This window comes from Hyaena hyaena, unplaced genomic scaffold, assembly GCF_003009895.1.
Source record: "Hyaena hyaena isolate Hyena2069 unplaced genomic scaffold, ASM300989v1 scaffold_1195, whole genome shotgun sequence".
NCBI classification, from domain to species: domain Eukaryota; kingdom Metazoa; phylum Chordata; class Mammalia; order Carnivora; family Hyaenidae; genus Hyaena; species Hyaena hyaena.
The window spans coordinates 438168-463419 of record NW_024081833.1 but is presented as its reverse complement, the minus strand read 5'-3'; the positions used below and the strand labels follow the sequence as shown (position 1 = coordinate 463419).

General features: G+C 40.2%; 1 protein-coding gene across 1 annotated transcript in view; it reads right to left on the bottom strand.

Moving 5' to 3' along the window:
- LOC120224591 (sperm-associated antigen 17-like) overlaps positions 1-25252 on the bottom strand; it is a gene marked incomplete at its 3' end in the record, with an annotated part of 146017 nt that overhangs the window by 42131 nt on the left and 78634 nt on the right. Inside the window, exons 5-10 of the mRNA XM_039222853.1 lie at positions 22323-22509; positions 20621-20815; positions 18225-18406; positions 14127-14288; positions 12970-13042; positions 12652-12764 (exon numbers count right to left, since the gene is read on the bottom strand). Of these exons, the coding sequence (XP_039078784.1) occupies positions 12652-12764; positions 12970-13042; positions 14127-14288; positions 18225-18406; positions 20621-20815; positions 22323-22509 (912 nt within the window). The remainder of the gene's footprint in view (positions 1-12651; positions 12765-12969; positions 13043-14126; positions 14289-18224; positions 18407-20620; positions 20816-22322; positions 22510-25252) is intronic.

Sequence of the window (25252 nt, the reverse complement as noted above, 5' to 3'; positions counted from 1 at the left end):
AGAGGGAGTCACAGACTGAAACAGGCTCTAGGCTCTGAGCTGGCAGGCAGCACAGAGCCCGACGCGGGGCTCGAACCCACGAACCGCGAGATCATGACCTAAGCGAAAGTCGGACGCTTAACCGACTAAGCCACCCAGGCACCCCGAGAATTTTTTTTCTTAATGATTTGCTCTTTCTCTTAAAGCACTCAAAACTGCTCACAAAACCTTTGGATTCAGTAAGTATTTATTGAGTGCCTACGATGTGCCAAGTACTGTATGGGGCAGCCTCTCATACATTATCTCATTTAAGCATCATGGCAACATTGTGGAGTAGGGATTATCTTAATTTTTACAGAGGAAGAGCTAGGGTGAGTGAAGTTAGTGACTTGTGCAAGCCCAAGACTACTGAGTGGGAAGAATGGGTGTTCAAGTCAAGTCCTCATTCCTTCTTCAAGATAATGATGGATGGTGAGATCAGTTAAGGGTAACAGTCTCCTTTATATGGGGGAACTGAGGTCTAGAAAGATTAAACAGTTTGTTCAATTTTACATGGTAAACAAAAGGAGTTGAAGTGTAATCAAGGTAGGCACCTAAATTATGGCTTTTCTTGTCACCTTAAATCCTGCAATCATCCTCTGTGACTTCACATCCTTTTACCCACTTTTGCAACCTTGGAACTTAAGACATTTTGAATTAGACAGTTACTTGTCATGGGTTCCGTTCTGTGCAATGGAGAATGTTTAGTGGTATTCCTGGCCTCTATCCATTTGATGCCAGTAGCATCCCCCTAATTGTGACAACCAAAATATCTCTGGACAAATGTCCCCTAGGAGGCAAAATCAGCTGCTGCTGAAAACCACTGCTATAGATGGGTAACAAAATAGCCTCATATCTGTCACCTCTGTCATCTCCTTACTTTCGAAAGAGCCACTCATGTCTCCACTTTCTATCTTCGATTGTCTCTTGCACCCACTCCAATAATAAAAGACCACTCAAAACCATTCTACCTCTGAGATGTCAAACTCTAATATTCTGTCTTGGAAAATTCTATCCCATTCCTCTTATATTTCAACTTTTTTCCATCCTGTTATTAAGTACTTTTTCAATCAACGTGTATTTTGATTGGGTGCCTTTATGCGTGAGGCACACTGAGGTCATCAGCTGGTGCCTGTAATACAGCAGGTGGTTAATACACATTTGTGGTTTGGGGTTGAGTTGAATAAAATAAGAAAGACTTAGATAAATAAAATGATTGCAAGTTCTAGAGAGCTTTTCAGCTTTTACAAATTCACTGATAAAATAAAACTACTGGTCTTCCGGAAACGTTATGGGGTAATAAAAGGCAACTGTGAGTGTGCTTATCTAAGCAGTCAACATACATAAAAATGTATACTAGAGGTAAAAGATGATGGAATCTGAAAAGGACTTTAAAATAAACATTTGAATATTCAGAAGGATAAAGGAATGTGTTACATCCATGCACTAAGGACGATAACAGGCAGTTGTAAAAAGAAATTGGAGAGTTTAGAAATTAAAAACATTTACTGTTGAGAAAAAACTTCAATAGCACACTGGGCCCCATTGAAGAACGAATTAGTTCAAAGTGAAGCTAGAATTCCCAAAGAGATAAAACTGGTTGAACATTTAAAAAAGACAAGGAGGAAAAATAAGAAGTTCCAACATCCATCTAATAAATGGATAAATTAATAGAAAAAATAGTATTTGAGGATATATGTATTTACTTATTAAATGTTTATTTGGGGGGGGGAAGGGAGGGGCAGAGAGAGGGAGACAGAGAATCCCAAGCAGGATCTGTGCCATCAGCACAGAGCCTGATGCAGGGCTCCATCTCACAACGGTGAGATCAAGACCTGAGCCAAAATCCAGAGTCGGACGCTCAACCAACTGAGCCGCCTAGACATCCCGAGGACATATTTAATTCAGCAAATATATATTCTGTGTCTGCTGTGGGTTAGGTGTGGTTATTGTGTGCTGGGCATATGGTGGTGAACAAGGTTAGAATTAGGTTCCTGCTTGCATGGAGCTTATATTTTAGTGAGGGGAGGAAGGTAAGACACAAAGCAAATAAGTTACTTTAAGAAGAGCAGTTGTTGAGGGGCGCCTGGGTGGCTTAGTCGGTTAAGCGTCCGACTTTCGCTTAGGTCATGATCTCGCGATTTGTGGGTTCGAGCCCCGCGTCGGGCTCTGTGCTGCCTGCCAGCTCGGAGCCTGGAGCCTGTTTCAGTCTGTGACTACCTCTCTCTCTGACCCTCCCCTGCTCACGCTGTCTCTCTCTCTCTCCTAGAAATAAGTAAATATATATATATATATATATAAAAAGAAGAGCAGTTGTTGATAAGAAGATTAAACAAAGTGATGTGGTAACAAGCACTCTGTGTTGTCAGGGGATTCCTTTGGATCCGGTGGTGGGAGAAAGACTATGGAATGCCATTTCTCCTGGGAAGTAAATGACAAGGAGTATCCACCCAGCAGACCTGTGGGTGCAAAAGTTTCTAGGAAGAGGAGTTGGAGAAAAAAGCTAAAGTGGAATTAAATAATGTATTTGAGGAAAACCCAGAAGGCCTATATGGATGACAAGGTGTGTGTGTGTGTGTGTGTGTGTGTGTGTGTGTGTGTGGCTGGGGGGGCAGGCAGGAGATGAGATGAAAGATCACACCACCATATTTTTAGGGCCTTTATGGGCCAGTGTAAGGAATTTTTATACTATTCAGAATGTGATGGGAAACCGGATTGTAACACTTTAGATCATTAATGACAATGATAAAAGAAACAAAGCCATACTTGGACATAGCCTTGTGTTATGAATTATTAAGAGAAAACTCTAATAGCTCCCAGAAAGAAAAACAGATTACCTACAAAGAAAAAAGTATCTGATTGACATCAGGTTTATGAGCAACATTAGAGGAAAGAAGACAACAAAGCAAACCCATCAAAATGCTTTTCCACTCAGAGTGACTGGGTTTAAAAGCAATTTATGACACTTACCACTGGACAATTACTTAACCTTTTTATGCCTCAGTTTCCTTATCTGTAAAACGGGGAACAAAAATAATTTCTGCTTCATAGGTTGTTCTAAGGATTAAATGAGTTAATTTATAACAACTCTTCAAACACATAGAGAAAAGAATTGACCACACATACCAGGTCACACAGAAAGCTCAGGAAATTACAAAACATTTTTTAACATGCGGACCATGTTTACTGGCCATAACACAATAAAATTAGGAACTGACAGCAAACAGTGGAAATTAAAATATTTTGAACTGAATAGATTGAAATAGCCAAAAGAAAATGTGTAGCCTTAAGTAAAGCAAAAAGCCTGAAAATAAATGAAATAAGCTTTCAATTCAAAGGACATACAAAATAAACTCAAAGAAAGTAGAAAGAAGGAAATAATAAAGTTAAATGAAGAACTTAATTAAACAAAAAGTAGAAGGGAGTTGGTCAATGAAACAAAATGCTAGTTCTTTGAAAAGACCAATACAAAGATATACCACTGACAACCATGATCAAGAAAAGAGAAGGGTAAAATAAATAACATCAGTCACAGAAAAGGAACACAACCAGATGCAAAGGAAACTTTAAAACACACAGTGAAAAAAGAACTTTATATGATGTTAAAACACAGATAAAATGGGGATGCTTACTAAAAAATACTAATGATTAAAATTGACCTCACAAAGAGAAAAACCTGATTAAACCTACGAGTATAAAAGAAATTTTAAAGATAAAGACCCACAGGTTAATGATCTGTATACTTCCTCTTTCTCATCCATTAAAATGATACTAGACACAGGAGGGAGGGGCCAAGATGGCAGAGCAGCATGGAAGTTTTTTGCTTCTCTTTTCCCTGAAATATAGCCAGATCAACCCTAAACCATCCTGCACACCTAGAAAACTGATCTGAGGATTTACACAACAATCTGCATAACCTGAACCAGAGAACTTGGCAGGTATGCGGTGCGGAGAGGCAAACTGGGGGAGAGAGAAGCCATGGAGGGTAGGGAGCTGTTTTTGCTTATGGAGAGAGGACAGAGACAGTGGGGGGAGTATAGGAAAAGCACTGCCCCCCCAAAAGCAGCTGGAGAGAAAGAGAAAGGGTGGAAACACCCATAAAGGATTTAATAAAACAGGGAGAAAGGGGAAAAGAGAAAGGAAAGGGTTTCAATACCATTAAGACTCTATAAATAGGGGAGCCCAGAGTCTGAAACTCCACAGCTTGATACCTGGTGGAGTGCTCCTGGGAAGGGAGAAGGTCTCAAGTGTCCTTGGGCTACACGGGGAGAGGTAGTTCCCCTGCTGAGAGGACATTTGGTAGATTTGGTGCGGCCTCCCCACAAGGCAAGGGTCCCAGAGGACCCTGGTGAACAGTCACATTTGCTGATATTGGAACAAGGACATTAAGGGGCGGTGAAGCCTGGTGCCAGATGTGTGTTGGGTTTTACCATAATCCCTGCAATGCTGCAGCTACACTATCACGTGGACTTTTTCTGGAGTGGGTTGGCACCCAGCCAGTCTCTGGGCACCTACAGTAGTGCAGTTGCATGAACGTTCCTGGGGGCAGGCCAGCACCTGGCCATTGCTCAATGAGGCCCTCCCCCAGGGGGGTGGAGCAGGACAAAGTGCAGGGCCCTCAGAAGTGAGAGGTTTGGAGACAGCCACATCTGAGATGAGATTCGGGAGGGAGGTGCAGCGTGGCAGGTTGATGGCTTGGTTGTGGATGGTGTAGAAGGGGGGAATGGACGGAAGCCAGAGACAGAGGAGAGGTTCTTGATTGCCAGTGGGCGAGAGCACAGAGTTCTGATACTAGAGACTGGGTACTTGGTGACTCCATTTTCAACCCTCCTGTGCATGCACATAACGATCCACCCCAGGAAGCTAAGCAGTGCGATCTAGTGGAGAATGGAGCCGTTACACCAAGCCCCATCTGAGTGTGCCAATTGCATTCCAGAGAAACACAAGTCTATCCGCCTGCTTAGTTTATGGACTATAAAGTTCTTCATAGTTTGACTTCTAGGGGAGAATGGATGTAATTTCAACAGTGTTTCATCCTGTTTGCTGGTGCATCTATTCACATTTTTTCTTTTTCTTTTCTTCTCTTATTCTTGAATTCAGAAAGAGAAAACTTTTAATTTTCCGTTTTAATAAAAAATATTTTTCTTTAATTTTTTCTACTATGCTTTTTATTTTTTTGTAATTTTTAAAAATCCTAATATACTTTCATCATTTCATTTTATTCTGTTTTATTGTATTCATTTTTTTAAATTTCATTTTTCTTTTTTCCCTTTTCTTTTCCTTTCCTTTTTTTCTCTATTCTATCAAGCTTGTTTCAAGAACCAGACTAAAATACACCTAGTATCTGGAATCTTTTATTTCATTTTTTTGTTCTTAATTTTTTATTTTTATTTTTTAATAAAATAAATTAATTATTTAAATATTAAAAATAATGTAATAAAATAAAAATAATTAACTCTTTTTCTCCCTCCAAAATCATGAAATGAAAGAATATTCCCCCAAAAGAAAGAATGGGAAGAAATGACATCCAGGAACTTAATCAACACAGATAAAACCAAGATGTCTGAACCAGAATTTAGAATCACTACAATAAAAATACTAGCTGGGGTTGAAAAAGCATAGAATCCCTTTTTTTGTGGAGCTAAAAGAAGTAAAATCTAGTCAGGGCAAAATGAAAAATGTTATAACTAGATGCAATCTCGAATGAATGCCATGGCGGCAAGGATGGGTGAAGCAGAGCAGTGAATCAGTGATATAGAGGACAAACTTATGGAGAATAATGAAGCAGAAAAAAAGAGGGAAACTAAGGCAAAAGAGTACAATATAAGAATTAGAGAACTCAGTGACTCATTAAAAAAGAATAACATCCAAACCACAGGGGTCCCAGAAGATGAAGGAGAAAAAAAGGCATAGAAGGTTTATGTGAGCAAATCATAGTGGAAAACTTTCCTAACCAGGGGAAAGAGACAGACATAAAAGTCCAGGAAGCACAGAGAACTCCCATTAGATTCACCAAAAACTGACCACTGACAAGGCATATCATAGTTAATTTTACAAAACACAAAGACAAGGAAAGAATCATAAAAGGAGCAAGGGAAAAAAGTCTTTAACCTATAAGAGAAGACAGATCAGGTTCACAGCAAACTTATCCACAGAAACTTGGCAGACCAGAAAAGAGTGGCAGGATATATTCAATGTGCTGAATCAGAAAAATATGCAGCCAAGAATTCTTCATCCAGCATGGCTTCATTTAAAATAGAAGGAGGGAGAAAAAATTTCTGAGACAAACGAAAACTAAAGGAGTTTGTGACCACTAAACCAGCCCTGCCAGAAATTTTAAGGAGTACTCTCTGAGGGAGAAAAGACCAAAAACAACAAAGACTAGAAAGGACCAGAGAACACCACCAGAAACTCCAACTCTACAGGCAATACAATGGCAATAAATTAATATCTTTCAGTACTCACTCTAAATGTCAATGGACTGAATGCTCCAATCAAAAACATAGGGTAAAAGAATGGAAAAGAAGACAAGATCCATCTATATGCTGTTTACAAGAAATCCATTTTAGACCCTAAAGACAGCTTCAGGTTGAAAATAAGGGGATGAAGAACCATCTACCATGCTAATGGTCGCCAAAAGGAATTTGGAGTAGCCATACTTATATCAGACAATCTAGATTTTAAAGTAGACTGTAACAAGAAATGAAGAAGGGTATTATATCTTAATTAAGAGGTCTATCCACCAAAACCTAACAATTATAAATATATATGCTCCAAATGTGGAGCATCCAAATGTATAAAATCCAAACATAAAGAAACTCATTAATAATAATACCATAATAGTAGGGGACTTCAACACCCCACTTACAGCAATGGACAGATCATCTAAATAGGAATTCAATAGGAAACAATGGCTTTGAATGATATACTAGATTGGTTGGACTTAACAGATGTATTAAGAATATTTCATCCTAAAGCAGCAGAATACACATTCTTTGAGTGTACATGGAATATTCTCCAGAACAGATCAAATAGTGGGACACAAATCAACCCTCAATAAGTATAAAAAGATCGAGATCATACTATGTATATTTTCAGACCATAACGCTATGAAACTCGAAATCAACCACAAGAAAAAATTTGGAAAGAAAACAAATATTTGGAGACTAAAGAACATCCTACTAAAGAATGAATGGGCTAACAAAGAAATTAAAAAGGAAATCAAAAAGCACACTGAAGCCAATGAAAATGATAACACCACAGCGCAAAACTTCTGAGACGCAGCAAAGATGATTATAAGAGAGAAGTATGTTGCAATCCAGGCCTTCCTAAAGAAGGAAGAAAGGTCTCAGATACACAACCTAACCTTGCACCTTTAAGAGCTGGAAAAGAACAGCAAATAAAACCTCAAACCAGCAGAAGACAGGAAATAATAAAGATTAGAGCAGAAATCAATGCTATAGGAATAAAAAAAAAAAAAGAAAACAAACAAACAAAAACAGTAGAACAGATCAATGAAAACAAGAGCTGGTTCTTTGAAAGAATTAACAAAATTGATAAACCCCTAGCCAATTTGATCAAAAATAAATATCATCAAGAATTATATGCTAATAAATTGGGCAGTCTGGAAGAAATGGACAAATTCCTAGAAACACATAGACTAGCAAAATTGAAACAAGAAGAAATAAAAAATTTGAACAGACCCATAACCAGTAAAGAAATTGAATTAATAATAAAAAATCTCCCAAAAAACAAGAGTCCAGGGCTGGCTGGCTTTCCAGGGGCATTCTACCAAACATTTATAGAAGAATTAATACCTATTCTTTTGAAGCTGTTAAAAAAATAGAAATGGAAGGAAAACTTCCAAACCCATTCTATGAAGCCAGCAATACCCTGATGCCAAAGCCAGCCAAAGATTCCACTAAAGGAGAACTATGGACCAATTTCCCTGATGAACATGGATGCAAAACTCCTCAACAAGATACTAGCCAACTGGATCCAACAATACATTAAAAGAATTATTTACCATGACTAAGTGGGATTTATACCTGGGATGCAGGGTTGGTTCAATATCTACAAAACAATCAATGTGAGACATCACATCAATTAAAGAAAGGACAAGAACCACATGATCCTCTCAGTAGATGCAGAGATAGCATTTGACAAAACACAGCATCCTTTCTTGATAAAAAGCCCTCAAGAAAGCAAGGATAGAAGGATCATACCTCAAGATCATAAAAGCCATATATGAAAGACCCACTGCTAATATCATCCTCAATGGGAAAAAGCTGAGAGCTTTCCTCCTAAAGTCAGGAACATGACAGGAATGTCCACTCTCACCACTGTTATCCAACATAGTATTGGAAGTCATAGACTCAGCAATCAGACAACAAAAAGAAATAAAAGGTATCCAAATTGGCCAGGAGGAGGTCAAATTTTCACTCTTTGTAGACTACATTATACTCTACATGGAAAGCCCAAAAGATTATACCAAAAACCTGTTAGAACTGATCCATGAATTCAGCAAAGTCACAGGATATAAAATCAATGCAGAGAAACCAGTTGCATTTCTATACACCAGTAATGAAGCAACAGAGAGAGAATTCAGGGAATCAATCCCATTTACAACTGCACCAAAAACCATAAAATACCTAGGAATAAACTTAACCAAAGAAGTGAAAAATCTATGTATAGAAAGCTTATGAAAGAAATTAAAGAACACACACACACACACACACACACAAAAGGAAAAATATTCCATGCTCATGGATTGGAAGAACAAATACTCTTAAAATGTCAAAACTACCCAAAGTGATCTACATATTCAATGCTATCCCTATCAAAATAACACCAGAATTCTTTACAGAGCTAGAACAAACAATCCTAAAATTTGTATGGAACCAGAAAAGACCCTGAATAGCCAAAGCAATCCTGAAAAAGAAAATCAAAGCTCGTCTTCAAGATGTACTACAAAGCTGTAATCATGAAGACAGTACGGTACTGGCACACACACAAAAAAAAAGGACAGTCAGATCAATGGGATAGAATAGAGAACCCAGAAATGGACCCACAAATGTATGGCCAACTAATCTTTGACAAAGCAGGAAAGAATCTCCAGTTGAATAAAGACAGTCTCTTCAGCAAACGGTGTTGGGAAAACTGGACAGCAACATGCAGAAAAATGATCCTGGACCACTTTCTTACACTATACACAAAAATAAACTCAAAATGAATGAAAGACCTAAATGTAAGACAGGAAGCCATCAAAATCCTAGAGGACAAAGCAGGCAACCCCCTCCCCCCCCACCTTTGACCTCGGCCGCAGCTTCTTACTCAACGTCTCTGGAGGCAAGTGAAACAAAAGCAAAAACGAACTATTGGGATCTCATCAATATAAAAAGGTTCTGCACTGCAAAGGAAACAATCAGCAAAACTAAAAGGCAACCAACAGAATGGGAAGAAGGTGTTTGCAAATGACATGTCAGGTAAAGGGTTAGTATCTAAAGTATATAATGAACTTATCAAACTCAACATCCAAAAAACAAATAACCCAGTGAAGAAATGGGCCAAAGACACGAATAGACACTTTTTCAAAGAAGACATCCATATGGCTAACAGACACATGAAACAAATGCTCAACATCACTCATGATCAGGGAAATACAAATTAAAACCACAATGAGGGGTGCCTGAGTGACTCAGTCGGTTAAGCATCTGACTTCAGCTCAAGTCATGATCTCATGTTTTGGGTGTTCAAGCCCCATGTCGGGCTCTGTGCTGACAGCTCAGAGCCCAGGGCCTGGTTTAGATTCTGTGTCTCCCCAGATTTATACCCTGGGGCTGCATCTGGAATCACAGCTCCAGAAGGAACTTCAGAGATGTCAGCCTAACTTCACATCCAGCTCAGGAATTGTGCTGTCAGTCATCCATCCATTCTGAAAAGACCAGTGACAGGGCACGGGTTCTCTCCACCAGTGGTTCTCACACTTGAGGGTACCTCAGAAGCCCCTGCAGCCATTGTTAACACTGCTCCATCCGCCACCCCACCCCACTCCACCACAATCCCTTGGGCTCAGCCAGGGCCTGAGAACGTGCATTTCTCCCAAGTCTCCCCAGAATGCTGATATCGCTGGACCAGGGACTGTACTTTGAGAACCACTGCACTAAGAAAACTTCTTGAAGTGGTAACAGGAGATACGATGGCTTATGCCCTTATGTCCTCCACTTATGCCCTTTTCAAGTGTGAGACAGGCTTCCCTTGCGGGGCCAGTGCCTTATACTTACCTGCATTGTAAATTATACATCCCCATCTATGTGGTTACCTTCCTTCTGTAGAGGGCTCTTAAAACTGTATGTTCTCAAAGACCTACCTCTGACTGGAGCCCAACCCCTCCCCAGCCCATTTCCACCTGCTTAGTGATGTGGGGCTCACTCTTCCAAATCTTTTAAAAATAATATCTACCATTGCTTTTCTCATTAAAAACAAACCTAAAGAAACGACATCATCCTACTGCTGAAAGTTTAGAAAATACCAAATATAAAAAGAGGGATGAGGAAGAAAATTAAAATTAACCACCATCCCAATCCCACTGTTAATATTTTGATATATTTTAGCATATTTCCTTATAGCCTCTTGATATTTATATATATGTATATTTTATTGAGGTATAATTGACATGTAACATTACATTAGTTTCAGGTGTAGAACATAATAATTCGATATTTGTATATATTGCAAAATGATCACTGCAATAAATTTAGTTAACATCTGTCACCATATAGAGTTACAAATTTGTCTTCTTCTGATGAGAACTTTTAAGATTTACACTCTTAGCAACTTTCCAATATGTAATACAGAATTGTTAACTATGGTCACCAGGCTATACATTACATCCCTGTGACTTAAGTATTTTACAACTGGAAGTTTGTGCCTATGTTTGTTAATATTGGAATAAAAATGCATATAGCATTTAGTAGCCTAAAAAAAAAAAAAGATTCTGTGTCTCCCTTTCTCTCTGCCCCTCCCCCAGTTCATGCTCTGTCTCTGTCTGTCTCTCTCTCTAGAAAATAAACATTAGGGGCGCTTGGGTGGCTCAGTCGGTTGAGCGTCTGACTTCGGCTCAGGTCATAATCTCACTGTTCATGGGTTTGAGCCCCGCATCAGGTTCTGTGCTGACAGCTCAGAGCCTGCAGCCGCTTTCAGATTCTGTGTCTCCCTCTCTCTCTGCCCCTCCCCCACTCATGCTCTGTCTTTCTCTGTCTCAAAAATAAATAAAACAAAACAAAATTTTTTAAAAAAGGAAATAAACATTAAAAATTTAAAAAAAACATAAAATGAGATACCACCTCAGACCAGTCAGAATAGCTAAAATTAACAACTCAGGCAACAACAGATGTTGGTGAGGATGTGGAGAGAGAATCTCTTTTGCACTGCTGGTGGAAATGCAAACTAGTGCAGCCACTCTGGAAAACAGCGTGGAAGTTTCTCAAAAAGTTAGAAATAGAGCTACCCTACAACCCAGCAATTGCACCACTAGGTATTTATCCAAGCGATACACGTGTGCTATTTCAAAGGGGCACATGCAACCCAATGTTTATAGCAGCACTATCAACAATAGCCAAAGTACGGAAAGAGCCCAAATTTCCATCGATGGATGATGGATAAAGAATATGTAATACACACACACACACACACACACACACACACACACACACACACACACACAATGGAGTATTACTCAGCAATCAAAAAGAATGAAATCTTGCCATTTGCAACAATGTGGATGGAACTTGAGGGCATTATGCTAAAGTGAAATTAGTAAGTCAGCGAAAGACAAATATCATATGACTACACTCATATGTAGAATTTAAGATACAAAACAGACGAACATAAAGGAGGGGAAGCAAAAATAATATAAAAACAGGGAGTGAGACAAAACATAAGGGACTCTTAAATACAGGGAACAAGCTGTAAGTTATTGGAGGGATTGTGGGTGGGGGGATGGGCTAAATGTATAAGGAGCACTAAGGAAGACACTTGTTGGGATGAGCACTGGGTGTTACACATACGGGATAAATCACTGGAATCTACTCCTGAAACCATTATTGCACTGTATGCTAACTAACTTGGATTAAGTTAAAAAATAAATAGGGGCGCCTGGGTGGCTCAGTCGGTTAAGTGTCCGACTTCAGCTCAGGTCATGATCTCACGGTTCGTGGGTTCAAGCCCCGCATCGCGCCCTGTGCTGACAGCTAGCTCCGAGCCTGGAGCCTGTGTCTCCCTCTCTCTCTGACCCTCCCCTGCTCACGCTGTCTCTCTCTCTCAGAAATAAATAGAACATTTTTAAAAAATATATAAATAGATGACACCAGACACAGTTTCAAAGCTATGTCTGCCAATACTTCAGGGAATGTTATATAAATTGTTCCAGAGCATAGCAAAAGAAAGGATATTAAAGCAGATGGTCAAAGCAAACTTTAGTTTTGTCTAAAATGTTCTAATCTTTATAAAGGAGAATACACTCAGGTATTATGTGTGTAGTTTTAAAATTGCTAAAACCCAAAGCAAAGAGAGTTGAAGTGACTGACAAGGTGACCTCCCCTGGGAGAAAAGCCTTGGCATATATCCACCTACCTGTTCCAGCATACAGTGCAGTATCAGGGGCACAGAGATTAATTCTTCTGGAACAGAATTCAGCAAGTCATTGTAATATCTCATGTCTACTTCAGTTGTGAAGACGAAAGCTACTGTAAAATATACAATATATCATTGCTCAATTGAGATGTATTCTCCATTTCTTCCATCAACATTTGATCCATAAATTCAAACTATGACCATGTCCTAATAAATGCAGGGAGTGAGGTTGGAGGGATGTCTGAAGGCAATATGGAGGCTAGTCGGTATTCCCTAAAGCACCAGCTCCCAATGTTGGTCTTCAGGTTTCATACATGCCTGATGGTGGGGCTTGAGGTTCCTCGTACTGTGGTTTCTTCTTGCCAGGGGTTGAAGCAGCAGGTTGTGGAGCCTAAGTGAAGAATTCAAAAGAAACAACTGAGATATCCAGCTGAGAGATGCTTTCATCAAATACTGCTATGGTGGGGTCTGACAGGATTCTGAGATTGTAGGATTATGTTCACACCACAAAACCTTTGTCTAATATTAGGATCCAATGGTTAGTGGACATTTTTCAGTTTTTCCTAACAGGTCCCACTGAACAATCACCAGGAAGGGGATGGGGAGATGGAGCACAGGCCCTGGGTGACTCAGAATCATGCCGTCAGTGGTTCCCCATCTCCTTCCGCATACAACCCAAACTCTTTAAGTCAGCACCAAAGGGCATCCTGCTCCTGTCTCTTTAGTAGAAGTCTGTGTTGTTGTTCTCCATTTTGCACATACTACCTGGAAGCACAGGTCTACCCCGTGGTCCTGGCTTGTGCTCTTATACTTCTTTTCTTTGGCCCTATAATTGTGTACATCTTTGCCTCTTTCTTGAGAAGACCTTTCTGTCCCTACCCCCATTGGGCTTTCCTGGAGACAGTTCATATGCAGCCTTCACCACATCACTTACCCTGCTGGGTGAGGCTTTCCTGACTTCTCCTCCTCCCCCTGCCGCTCCTCTCAAGATCAGGTTGGGTACCATGTTTTAGTGTTTCTACTTGCAGCCCAAGCTGACTGCTCTCACAGCGCTCATCAGGCCATGCTGAAACCGCTGTTGATGTGACTGCCATCCTCTCTAAAAATCAACCTCAATGAGGAGGACAAGGGATGAGTCTTGTTCATGATTTTAAGTGCTAAATAAACAATGTGATTAATTTACCAATATCCTTCCTTGTTTCAGGTTTTATTTATTGTACCAGGGGCTGAAATATGAGTTATATCAATGTGGCAGGTAGTTAGGGAGCTTCTTAAAGTCCTGACCACATAGGTGCCCTTTAGGCTGTGCTTGGGGAGCTCTCCTTGTTCCCACCCTTACCCCTTAAATCCCAGAAGGCAGTATTTCCTTCCTTCAAGTATTTCTGTAAATTTTCCTTCATATGTTTCACATATGTGAACATTACGTTGTTCCGTTAATCATTCAGCCCACTGAAGACATTCCAGGATGTGCCTACCTCAGTAACTGACGTGGCTTCCAAGATAGGCTTCTCACTAACCACTTGTGGAATATTAATAAGCTGCATGCTTTCCAAGTAGTGTTGGTGCTGCCTCTTCCAATCCAGGGTGTCATACATCAAACAGGCAACATTTTCAAAAATTTCAGTACCCAATTCCAGCTACAGATGAGAGAATTAATGACAGTTAATTATTAGTTTTATGTTGTTGGAATCAGATGTACAGTTTGTTTCTCTCTTAACAGCTCCACCAAGCACATCCCCAAGCCACTGGATAGCAGCCATGGTGAGTGAGTCTTTATGTGTTGAATCCTTCTTGTCCACCTTGTTCACCACAATGTGGAATGTTCCCTTTGGAGGGGCCTTATGTCTCATACTGTAAGAATCTAATTAATGCTTCAACTCAGTGAAAAGCACTCTGTTCATTAGTTTCTGTAACATGGCCTATATTCTGATGTCTCAGTTTCTAAAACATCATATTAGATAGGTATCTTCAATATCTGTTCTGTGCTACCTTCAGGGGGAAAAAACCCTAAGAAATAGATAGTCCACTATTTCTGTATCTAATACCCATAAGCTTTATTATCTAGCAAGAAAGCAAGTGGTAAATCAGAAAACCCTATTATCTGGACTTTCATTTCCAGAACTGGAAAAGCACTGTTATCACTTGGTCGGCCTGCCTGAAAACAAAGAAGGGTTAAGGGGGCTCATCTTAGCTCTGAGTTACAGAGGTAAGGTAGAATGAGATAACTTTTTGGGGGGCCAGTGAGTCGCAGTCTGGCAGGAGGCTAGAGAAGTGCTAGGTTCTGCCCATCTTCAAGGCAGACCGGCCAGTCCAGGATTCACATGCCTACTCTGTGATGGAGCATTCTTCAGTTAAGCTTCAACCTGCTATTCTTTGCCTAAATTCTGGCACAGAAACACAGTTTTGGCTTGTAGTCATAAGAAATATGGTAAGACTTCTGCCTGATGATCCCTTAGCTTAACTAGTTAATTCATTTTTAAATCAAACAGCAAATCACATGCTAAAAGCCAGAAAATTATTTCAGCAACCTGGGTCTTAACTTGAGCTGTTGCAGATGTCTTACGTGAGCAGTTAGCACTTCTTGATGGGCATTTATTTGATGTAAAGCTTTCGTTACCTTGGTTCAGCAGAAAAACAGCCTACTTGTTTGCAGACAAATGTACTAATGCTTTCCTTCTTCCAGAGAGGAAGAAGACTCGTTGGCTGGCTTCTGCTTTGGATATGAGGACAATACCAACTTAGCACATGTCGTGTATCCATACCATGTAGTTAGTCTATTTCTATGAGAAGTAGATTTATTACTTTTAGGTTTCTCGGGTGATTCAAACTTTAATGTTAACGTTGTTCTTCAATATGAAACCCAATGGCCTTTCTTTTTGAACCCCAAACCCAACTCCATTACCAAAATGTTTTCAAGGCTCTCTTTCCCTATCATCCTCAATACTCGGTCATTCACCCACAAATAGTACCTTATAGAGGCATGCTTGGACTCTAAAAAAAATGCTGTAGTTGAACCCAGACCACAGCTTTGGCATGAAGAAGATATTCAATAAATACTTCCAGACTGATTAAGGAGATCAGTGTGCCCAACTGGGCAGCACAGCCATAAGCGGCTCCCTAGACAACTGAATGTTGTCATTCCTATTACTTTCAAGGCCTGACCAAATATCCTCAGTGCTAACGTTCTAGTTCTGAGGTCTGGAATGTTCTACCATCACTAGTATTTCAACTGAGATGATACTATCTTTTTTAACATAAAAATTTCCGAACTTTAATGGCCATTTAAATTCTTCTACTCTAGGTTTTAAAAAAGTAAAATAGTCAATTCATTTTCTTTAAAGATGGAGGGACTAAAATCTAATGAACAGAAAATTGTGGACACTGGAGGAGGAAGCAGGGTGCTGGGTCCTTCAAAGCTGTGATTATGTGCCTTGGTGTTTACATCTATCTGTGTGCTGAAGATGCAATGGGATGTACTTTACTTTGGGCTCAATACATTTTAGCTCCTCTCAGTCTATGCCTGGAGGGTAAAGAAACCACAAAGAAGAAAGCCCTAACTAGGGTAAGAGTGAAAGATATGTGGTCTGAGGCTGTCTTGGAAGACTCTTTTTACTGAATCCTATGAATTATGGCTCAGGAATTATATCTCCTACACCTGATTGAACCAAAAATGTACACAAGTTCTTGAGAGCTTATGCTGCCAGGATTTGGCCCAAATGACAGGAAAGACTGTTTCTCCAAAACATAAATTTGCAGATGTAGGTTTCTGTTATACATAGATTTTATGTTCTTAGGAGAAGAGAGAGTCTGCTGGAGAGAAAGAGTAGGAAGCTGACTTTGAGGTGGGATTTCAGGGATATCTAGGGATATAGCTTCTTCCCCAAACATATCTCATACTTGTCGGACATAATCTAGAGTTTCTATAAAATAGGAGGGAATAATCATAGTATTAAATTACTTGGAATACCAAATATCTCCAGCGTAGAGAAGCATATTGACCAAATTTGGCATGAAACAGTACGGGACAGAGGGCAGTGGATTCTTTATCTGAGCTCAGGTTTAGGAGGCAGAAGAGCGAAAGACAAAACAGGAAAGATGGAGATGCCTAGATGAAGGGGTGCAAAGAGGCCACGCCAAGGGAGTTTGGCATAACCGGTTTTGCTTAGAACAATTCTGCCTTCAGCCACAGATTCTCTAAGTTCAGCTTCATCTCCACATACAGGTCAAGGCTACTATTTATTCTTACAAGGTCTCAGACTTCTGTGCTCTGTTTCTACAACTGTGGCATTTCATGCTTTATGTTGACGGTCTTCGCCACTCAAGCTGATCTACGCATGGTTACTTATTCAAATCTTGTCCTTCCTTCAAGGTTCAGATCTGGGCTTCCCTCCTCAGTGTTTTTTCTTACTTCACCATGTGCACATCCATATCGAGACAATACAGCCAGAGACTCTCAAGAGAGAGATGTTCATGCTCCAACCCATGACAGTGGGCAGCCTATCCTTTGACTCGGAAACTGTTCCAAGCTTCAATATTATTCTTCTTTTAGACAGTTTTCTTTTTGTCAGCTGCCCACAGTTATTGTACATGACATCCACCCACTCCCTCTATCCCACTTTGCCCAGCTCCCTGCAGAGCACTCATTTGGTGTGATCACTCCCCCAGGACTCTGCTTTCCCCAGGAGTTCAGCTCCCTTGATGCTGAAATAGATCACCCTGCAGGAAATTCAGCACTTCTGGGTCCCTGTTTGTTGGAACAGGGGGTCAGCCTGAAAGAGACTGGAGAAGTTTTCTGGGATAGGCATACTTGAATATCCTCCACAACATCTGTGAGAAGTAGTCACTCACCCTTCTTTTTTAAAACACCCTTGTGTATCTAGCCTTTGCTAGTACTTTTTGATGCGTCCCATTTCTTCTTTTTCTAAATTAATAGAAAACTTAGAGTATGTTTCACGTAACTAAGCGCTTGGGTGCATGGCACCTTGAACACGGCTTCTCCGTTTCATGGTTTTGGTCATAACCTCTCTGCGAGACCCTCAGTATCAGGGGTCAGTAAATGCTCTCAGAAAATACCTGTTAATTGGTGGATCCAAATCATTCTATTAGGATAGAACTTGTTGGCCAAAAAATTAAAAATACATATTTGGCAATAAAATTAAGGGCCTAGAAAAACAATATTTTAAATTGATATATTAAAAAAAGAAAGATAATGTAATTTGAAAAACTGTAAAATTTACTATTTTCACAACACATCATATATTAAGACTCTACTGCCAACAGCACTGTTGAAATATGAAACAAAGCCACATGCCACCAAATAAAAGAATTACCTTCCTTCATCTTCATCTCTACCTTATTCTTTGCCATTAATCCGTATACTAAAAGCTAAAGACCCAGGCTGTAACCATCACTGGGCATTCAGTATTATCACTGTCTTGAAGATGAAGGAGTCTAGCACAAAGCCATGTGCATAGTCAATGCTCAGTGAATGTCTGTGGAATGAACGGATGTGATGAATGGAACTGCACTACCACATGGTCAAGCCATTCACTCTTACTAATGCTTGTACTAACCATCATCTTGCTGTCTGCCCAGTCAGAAGGAAAGTTTTCTGTCTTGACCATGTATTCCAGTCGAGCAACGTCAAAGAGATTTGTTTCAGGTTTCTCATTATTCAGGATTGGTTCCAGGTACTTCCAGAAAATTTCAAGTTCTTTTATGGCATTCACTTTCTTCAGTTTTTCAGCCTCTATGTCTAATCATAGCAACATGTTAACACAACAAAATGAGGAAGTTACATTTTTTTCCCCACTCTAAGTGGACATGGTGGGTTATATGCATTGCGAGAAGTCTGTGTAGTATCAGAAAAGGCAAATATGCAAACATAATTTTGAGAAGGTTTTGGACTTGGATTATACAGTTATGATATCAGAGGATTTTACTTCTGAAATTGATATGAAACATGAGCTCATCCCACTCCTTCATTTTACACTTGAGACCTGGAAACCTTACGATAAGGTCACACATTCGTGGAGCTAAATATGCTGGAGATTTCCATCTCCCTTAGATTGCATCTGTGTAGGAGCAGTTTTTCTGCCAAATCACTGTTTGACCATCTTAGTGTGTTTGCTTCATAATTGGTTAGAAAAGCTGGTGATCCAATTCTTCTTCTCACATGGCTAAAAATAGACCAGTGATTGATGTTTCAGGTAACTTTTGGTCACATTCAAACAGCTATAGCCTTCTCTGAGCATTTGTGCTCCAACTATAAAATAATGACCAATTCCCATAACGTTACATGAGAAATTTTGCCTATAATATTTGTTTATTACACCTATAACTAAATGGGTTCTACTACTAAGATCTCATTATTCTATTATAAAGTCTATTTTTCTGTGATTTTATTTCTATATATTAAATATGTTTGTAGAGAGGCTATAGACTTATGGAACATTTTCTCAGTAGCTTCAATAGTAAGTTATTTAATGTTACAACTATGCTTTCAGACAGGAGTATCTGGGTTTGGATCTCACCTCTTTTCCTTAGTAGCTGCCTCTAGACTGAGCATCCTTTTGGTAAAATGGAAGTACAGATCCATCTTGACATATGATGGGGATGGGGTTATATCCCAATAAACACATCGTAAATTGAAAATTTGAAAGTGCATATAATACCCTTAACCTTCTGAACTTCATAGCTTAGCTCAGCCTACCTTAAATGTGCTCAGAATACTTACATTAGCCAACAGTTGGGCAACTTCACAAAGCCTATTTTATAATAGAGTGTTGCACATCTCTTGTAATTTACTGAATACTGTACTGAAAGTGTGAAACAGAATGGCTCTGTGGGATAGAATGACTGTCAGTGTATCAGTAGTTTTGCCTCATGATCATGTGGATGGCTGGAAGCTGCCGCCATCCAGAATCACAAGAGAGGATCACACAGCATGTTGTTAGCCCAGGAAAAAATCAAAATTCAAACTTCAAGGTGAGTTTTCTTCTGAATGCAAATCTCTTGCACACCATCGTAAAGCTGAACATTTGTTAAGTCCAACCATTGTGAGTTAGGGACCGGCTGTAATAAAACAGGCTTCCAAAGGTGGTTGTAGGAATTATAGAAATCAATGCACCGAAAGCCCTTAGCACTGAGGCTCATCCCAAGGCATCTGCCCAATAAATGGTGACTATTATTATCATCGATGGTAGAAATTTCTAACGTGGAATAGCAAAATTCAAAATACAGTTCTAGAAACTGGGATGTGGTTGTATAGATTACAAACCACTGTGCAAATGGTATTATTAATAAATAACAATAAAAGCAATGGAGGCTGGCAGAAAATCGTGGACTTCCAGGTCACTCAGGCTTACACCGAATCCCTGTTCTGTCATCCAAAGTGTACAGTAACTCTCAGTTCCCTTCCCACAGTGCCATTCTGGCACAACTCCCTTAGATGAAGACCCCATGACTCCAAATGTCTGAATGGTAGGGTGGTAGGGCCATCACTCTACAGCTTCATAGTCTCAGGCTTGGAAGACAAAGTGACCTGATTTATCACAATAAGCCAAAAGCAAAACAGAGCAAGCATCCGAAGCTATGACCTCCCCTGGGCCATGTGGTGACTGAGGCTTCTGGAAGAATACATTAGCTACAGTTGATCTATTCTAGCCCATGCTTTAGGCAAAAGTTACAGATTAAATGTTCCTGAGAAAAGTATTCAGACAACCAAGTCTTCTGCCCCCCAGTCCATATTCTCTGTGGCTACACAGAGATATAAACAGAATATGATTTTAATATGCAAAATTTATAGCACCTGGCTAGAGCAAGCAGAATAAATAGAGAATCAAAGTTTAAAAGGGTTTAATAGCGAATATATTGTGGGACTATTTTTTTGGACAGAAAGTTCTATTTGTTCTTTACAGACAGTGGGTAATCCTGAACGATTCAGTGGGTTGTGTAGCAGACTGCATACCTTGTGGCTGAAGAAGAACTTCCTGCTGCTGGCTAACTGCTGCCAGGTGTGTCTGCAGAGGCTCATAATTCTCTGAAGATATTTTAATCACGCTGCTTATGGGAATGCCAAGCTCAGTCATGATCGCTAATAGCTGAGGATTGTTGAAGCCCACAACTATAATGTAATGTTGGGCACCATCATCTGGCTCATCGTCTGTTCAAAATACCATAAAGAAAGAGCAGCCGTCATTTTAAAAGAGAACAGGTTGCACTCAGCCAGTTCAATGGCTACATACATTATGCATGCGTTTATAATACCTCTGGCCTGCCAAAAACAGTCCCGTTGGCTGGAATGCAGTCATGTTGACTGGTTTTCATTATTACCCTTCCAGGAAGAAGGCTGTGGCCATTTTACAAAATATTAAATCACTTTTGTAAATGAGATATAGTCATGATAGAAGGACAAACATACGTGGGGCCTGTGGTCATGGAAAATGTGTGCTTGGGTTTTTGTTAAAAGGAAAGGTTTAGGCTTGTAGGCTGTACTTTTTTGGGGAGGGTTCAACCTCTTTTGAGCGACATCTGGCTTTACTCCTGAATTACGAGTGGCTGCACCTTTGTGCTATTTTATAAGTAGAGGTGTTTACAGGAGAGGGAAATATTGAATATGGATATGCCCCCTACCAAAGTATTCTGTGTATTTATGTCAACAGGTGTGAATGCTGAGTATGGGTTACATAGCAATTGTAACTTATTGCATTAAAATTTTAAAATATATACTGTACACTTCCTCACATATTTTTCCCTCTACTTAGCCCTTGTCACACTGTTTTATTAATGTTAAAATATGAGATTCTGAGGGGGGAAAATAATTGTTGTCCTTTAATATTCATGCGAGGTGCTACATGAAAACTAAATCCCACAAAAGCCAATTAAGATAAATTCACAAGTAATGCAGCATGCACAAACTTTTCATTTCTAAGTAATAATTTCTCTACTATCACCAAAAATTCAGTGTTGTTAATTTCCTATCGAATCCATAATATCATAGCTTCTAGGTCTAATGGATTTAGAGCAGAGATATGTCATGAGAAGCAAATTGATAAAGGATGTGAAGGCCTTCCATCTCATTTAAATGCAATGCAAATAGTAATAGGAAACTCCATTTGGGTTCAAGTGAAAGTGACAATGGATTACTCATAGGCTGCACAGGTCAAACCAGCTTTACACCAATAATCAAAAATGAACTGAAGTTCTAGTTGCCCTGAGAGAAACTATTAGCAGGAGAAGCTAAGGTCAGGTCAGGAAACTGTGAGCTGTGTGAGTCCCACATTCACTGGTCTGATTTTGTCACCACCGTATTTCACTCATTATAATAGTCACTTTCTGGTGTGTCTCATAATTATGTCTGACTTTTTAAAATGTCCCCAAAGAGGTAGGAAGCTAGCTACTTGGTGGTGGCACACCTAGCTCGTGATTTCCTATTTGTCTTATGAAAAGGTGCCAACAGCAAGACACGAGCTAAATAAATATTTGCTGAAAACAGAAATGAATTGCTACAGAGCAGTATTTTTCTATTAGGGTATCATGGGTAGTATGTGATTTGTGGTTTTATAAAGAGTGCATGATTAAGTGTCATTATTGGAATGATTTCTCAGGCTACTTTGTGGATTGGAAGGCAGGCAGGGAAAGGTAACCCACAGGAGGGGCATCTCACTGACCAATGTACAGTTTAGTGTCATTGTCTTCCCCCCTCCGCTGTAGCTGCGTCGTCTTCTTCACTGCTGTGTTTGCCTCAGGTGGATCCTTTCCCTTCCCTTTGGCAACCTTGGCAGCTGAGGCCTTCTTCTCCTTGGGAGATTTTGCTTTCCCTTTATCCTTTTCTATCTTGAATCTATCTTCTATTACCTGGAAAAAGAGAATATATTTTTCTTCAAATCATATAGTGAGCAAGCAATGGGTGTTCCACTGTTGGGCAAACTAATTCTTTATATCATTCAATTGCTTGTTTGCTTGTTTATTTTTCATGTATTCATTCTTCAAGCCAGGACAGTGGCAATCCCAGGTTGGGCATAGGTTGTGATAAGGCACGTGTACCCATGAGGACTGAGGGGTGGGTGCCAGGAGATTGTTCACATGAATGGTCTTCTAGAAGAGAATTCATTCTAAGGGACAGTCAAACATGGGCCTATAAACTACCACAGTTGTTGGGGGTAAGGCAAGTGCAGGATTCAGAGTACCTTGTGGTGGCAGTAACTTAGGTTCATCTTGCAGCCTAATCCTGGGGAATCTCTGTCCAAGTCTTAGAGAGAGGTTGTTTGTTCATTAAAAGTAAAATAAAACACAGGGTGCCTAGGTGGCTCAGTTGGTTAAGAATCTGATCATGGCTCAGGTCATGATCTCACTGTCCGTGGGTTCAATCCCCACATCAGGCTCTGTGCTGACAGCTCAGAGCCTGGAGCCTGCTTTGGATTCTGTGTGTGTGTCTCGCTCTGCCCCTCTCCTGCTTGTGCTCTGTCTCTCAAAAATAAATAAGCGTTTTTAAAAAATAACAAACAGCAACAGATAAAACAGAAGTTAAAAAAAACACAGAAAGAATAGCTTTCTCTAAAATCTCCTTGATGAAGTTTTTCAAAGTTTAAGTAGTGTATTAACAAGTTTTAAAGGGTAAAAGATTCTTTGGGGTAGCCCGCGCCGATATATTATTTTTATTATGATGCTACTTAAAAATGCATAGACATAATCAACAGTTGCTGTTTGATAGATCCAAAGATGGGATCAACCCAAGACATCAGTTGGCAGAATGAACTCTACACTCTGCTCTGGGGCATATTTAGACTGCCATGCAAAGACCCAATTTCCCCACCAGTTTATTCTTTTCACACAATTGCTGAAAGCTTTGTGTATTATTTCATAATGTAATTATGCTTTCAATACATTCATCCATAAATACACATAGGTTGTGTTCATTAAAATTATATGGCAGTGCTGGATCATAAGGTAGCCCTACGGAAGATCCAGAATATGCTTATATTAGATTGCTTGTTTTTTCCCGTACTCAACACAATTGGGAAACACAATAAAAAAATTACTGCAGCAGCATCTGGACTCTGTATTGAGATCAAATTTGAAAAATTCCATTCTAAAACATTAGAGACAGAAGATATGTTTGCTTTGGCGTCCGGCTAACAGAATGTAACACAGAAGGGGAGAGAAGCATGTCTCTACTCCATGCGTCTTCTGGATGTCTGGAGCTCCACAGAACGGTGTAGCTTTGGCACCCAGAAGGGTCAGAGGTACCTACGGATTCTCCATGCAGGCCTGGGTCCTGTGGTTCTAGTGGTGGGGAACCCCCATCCTCAGCAGCAGAGGGAAGCATCAGAGAAGGCTTCTGATGTCACTACTAGCCTTGGGTGGAGGCAGCAAGGAGTGCACAAGGTAAGGTGCAGAGGTCTGAAAAGCCCCAGCCTGTCGTTCTGCACCAGATACAAATTGGTGCATAAAATATGGCTGGGCAAGCCTAGTCTACTGGGGAAGAAAGAGGAACAGAGCACATACAAAAACAGGTAAAAATATAACTACAAAGTTTCATGACTTTTATGAAGGATATAAACCCATTGTAGTGATAGTCGCACAGTTGAGGAAACCCAGTAAGTTGGTGATGGAGGACCTCTCTGAGGAGGTGACATTTGAATGAAGACCTGGAAGATACGGAGTCATCCACATGAGAAGCAAGGAAAAGACAAAGGGTGGGCATGAAGCCCCCGAGTTATAAAGGAGATAACTTTTATGTTCAAGGAACTGGAAAGAGGGGAGGGTAGCAGGGGACCCGTGGGCAAGGGAGAGAGTGGCCCCTGGTGAGGTGGGGGACGCAGGGCCCGGGCCAGGTCTTCAGAGGTGGGGTTGACAAGTTTGTATTTTACTATCGATGCAATGGGAAGACCATAGAGAGTTTTAAGTGGAGAAGCACTATGAGTTTGCAAGAGAAGGAACAAGAAGACTAGCAAGGGAGTCGCTAGCAATGGTCTAGAAAAGACCTAGTAGTGACTTAGATGATAGAGAAGTTGGAGCGAGAAACGGCTTTTACTTAAGGTAAGCAAACTTTCCAGAAAAGTCATGTTAACTTTGAGACTCCCTGAAATGTCAAGAACATCAGTCGAACGCACACGTTCTCCCCTGAGAAGAGAGATACGGCTGGAGTTATAAATTTGGATGTGAGTCACATATACATAGTGATTAACCGAATGGAAGACATGAAGTGCCCTGTGTGAGAGTTCTCAAGATTTCAATAGATAAGTGCGTGGCCGGAGAGTATGAGGTCCAGGTGTGTATGTGTATATGGAAAGTCGGGAGATGTGTTTGCAGTCTGATTGAATGATTGAGGGAGTAGAGAGGGAGACACTGAAGATATGGTGGAGGCCAAAGTCCTCGAGGAGGCAAGGTGGGAAAAGATCAAGAGAACATGTCAATTTCCTCTGATAGGAAGAAAGGCAATTTCTCAGTTTAATAAGAGGAGCAAGAAGAAGGGGTGGCTGAGTGTGCGTTCAAGAAAGAGAGAGAACTTGTTGGTGTTGAGGGAATGTTTCAGTTTTTCCAAGCGAAGGGTGAGGCACAGTTATTGCCTGTGTCCAGGCAGGTACGAGGTAAGAGG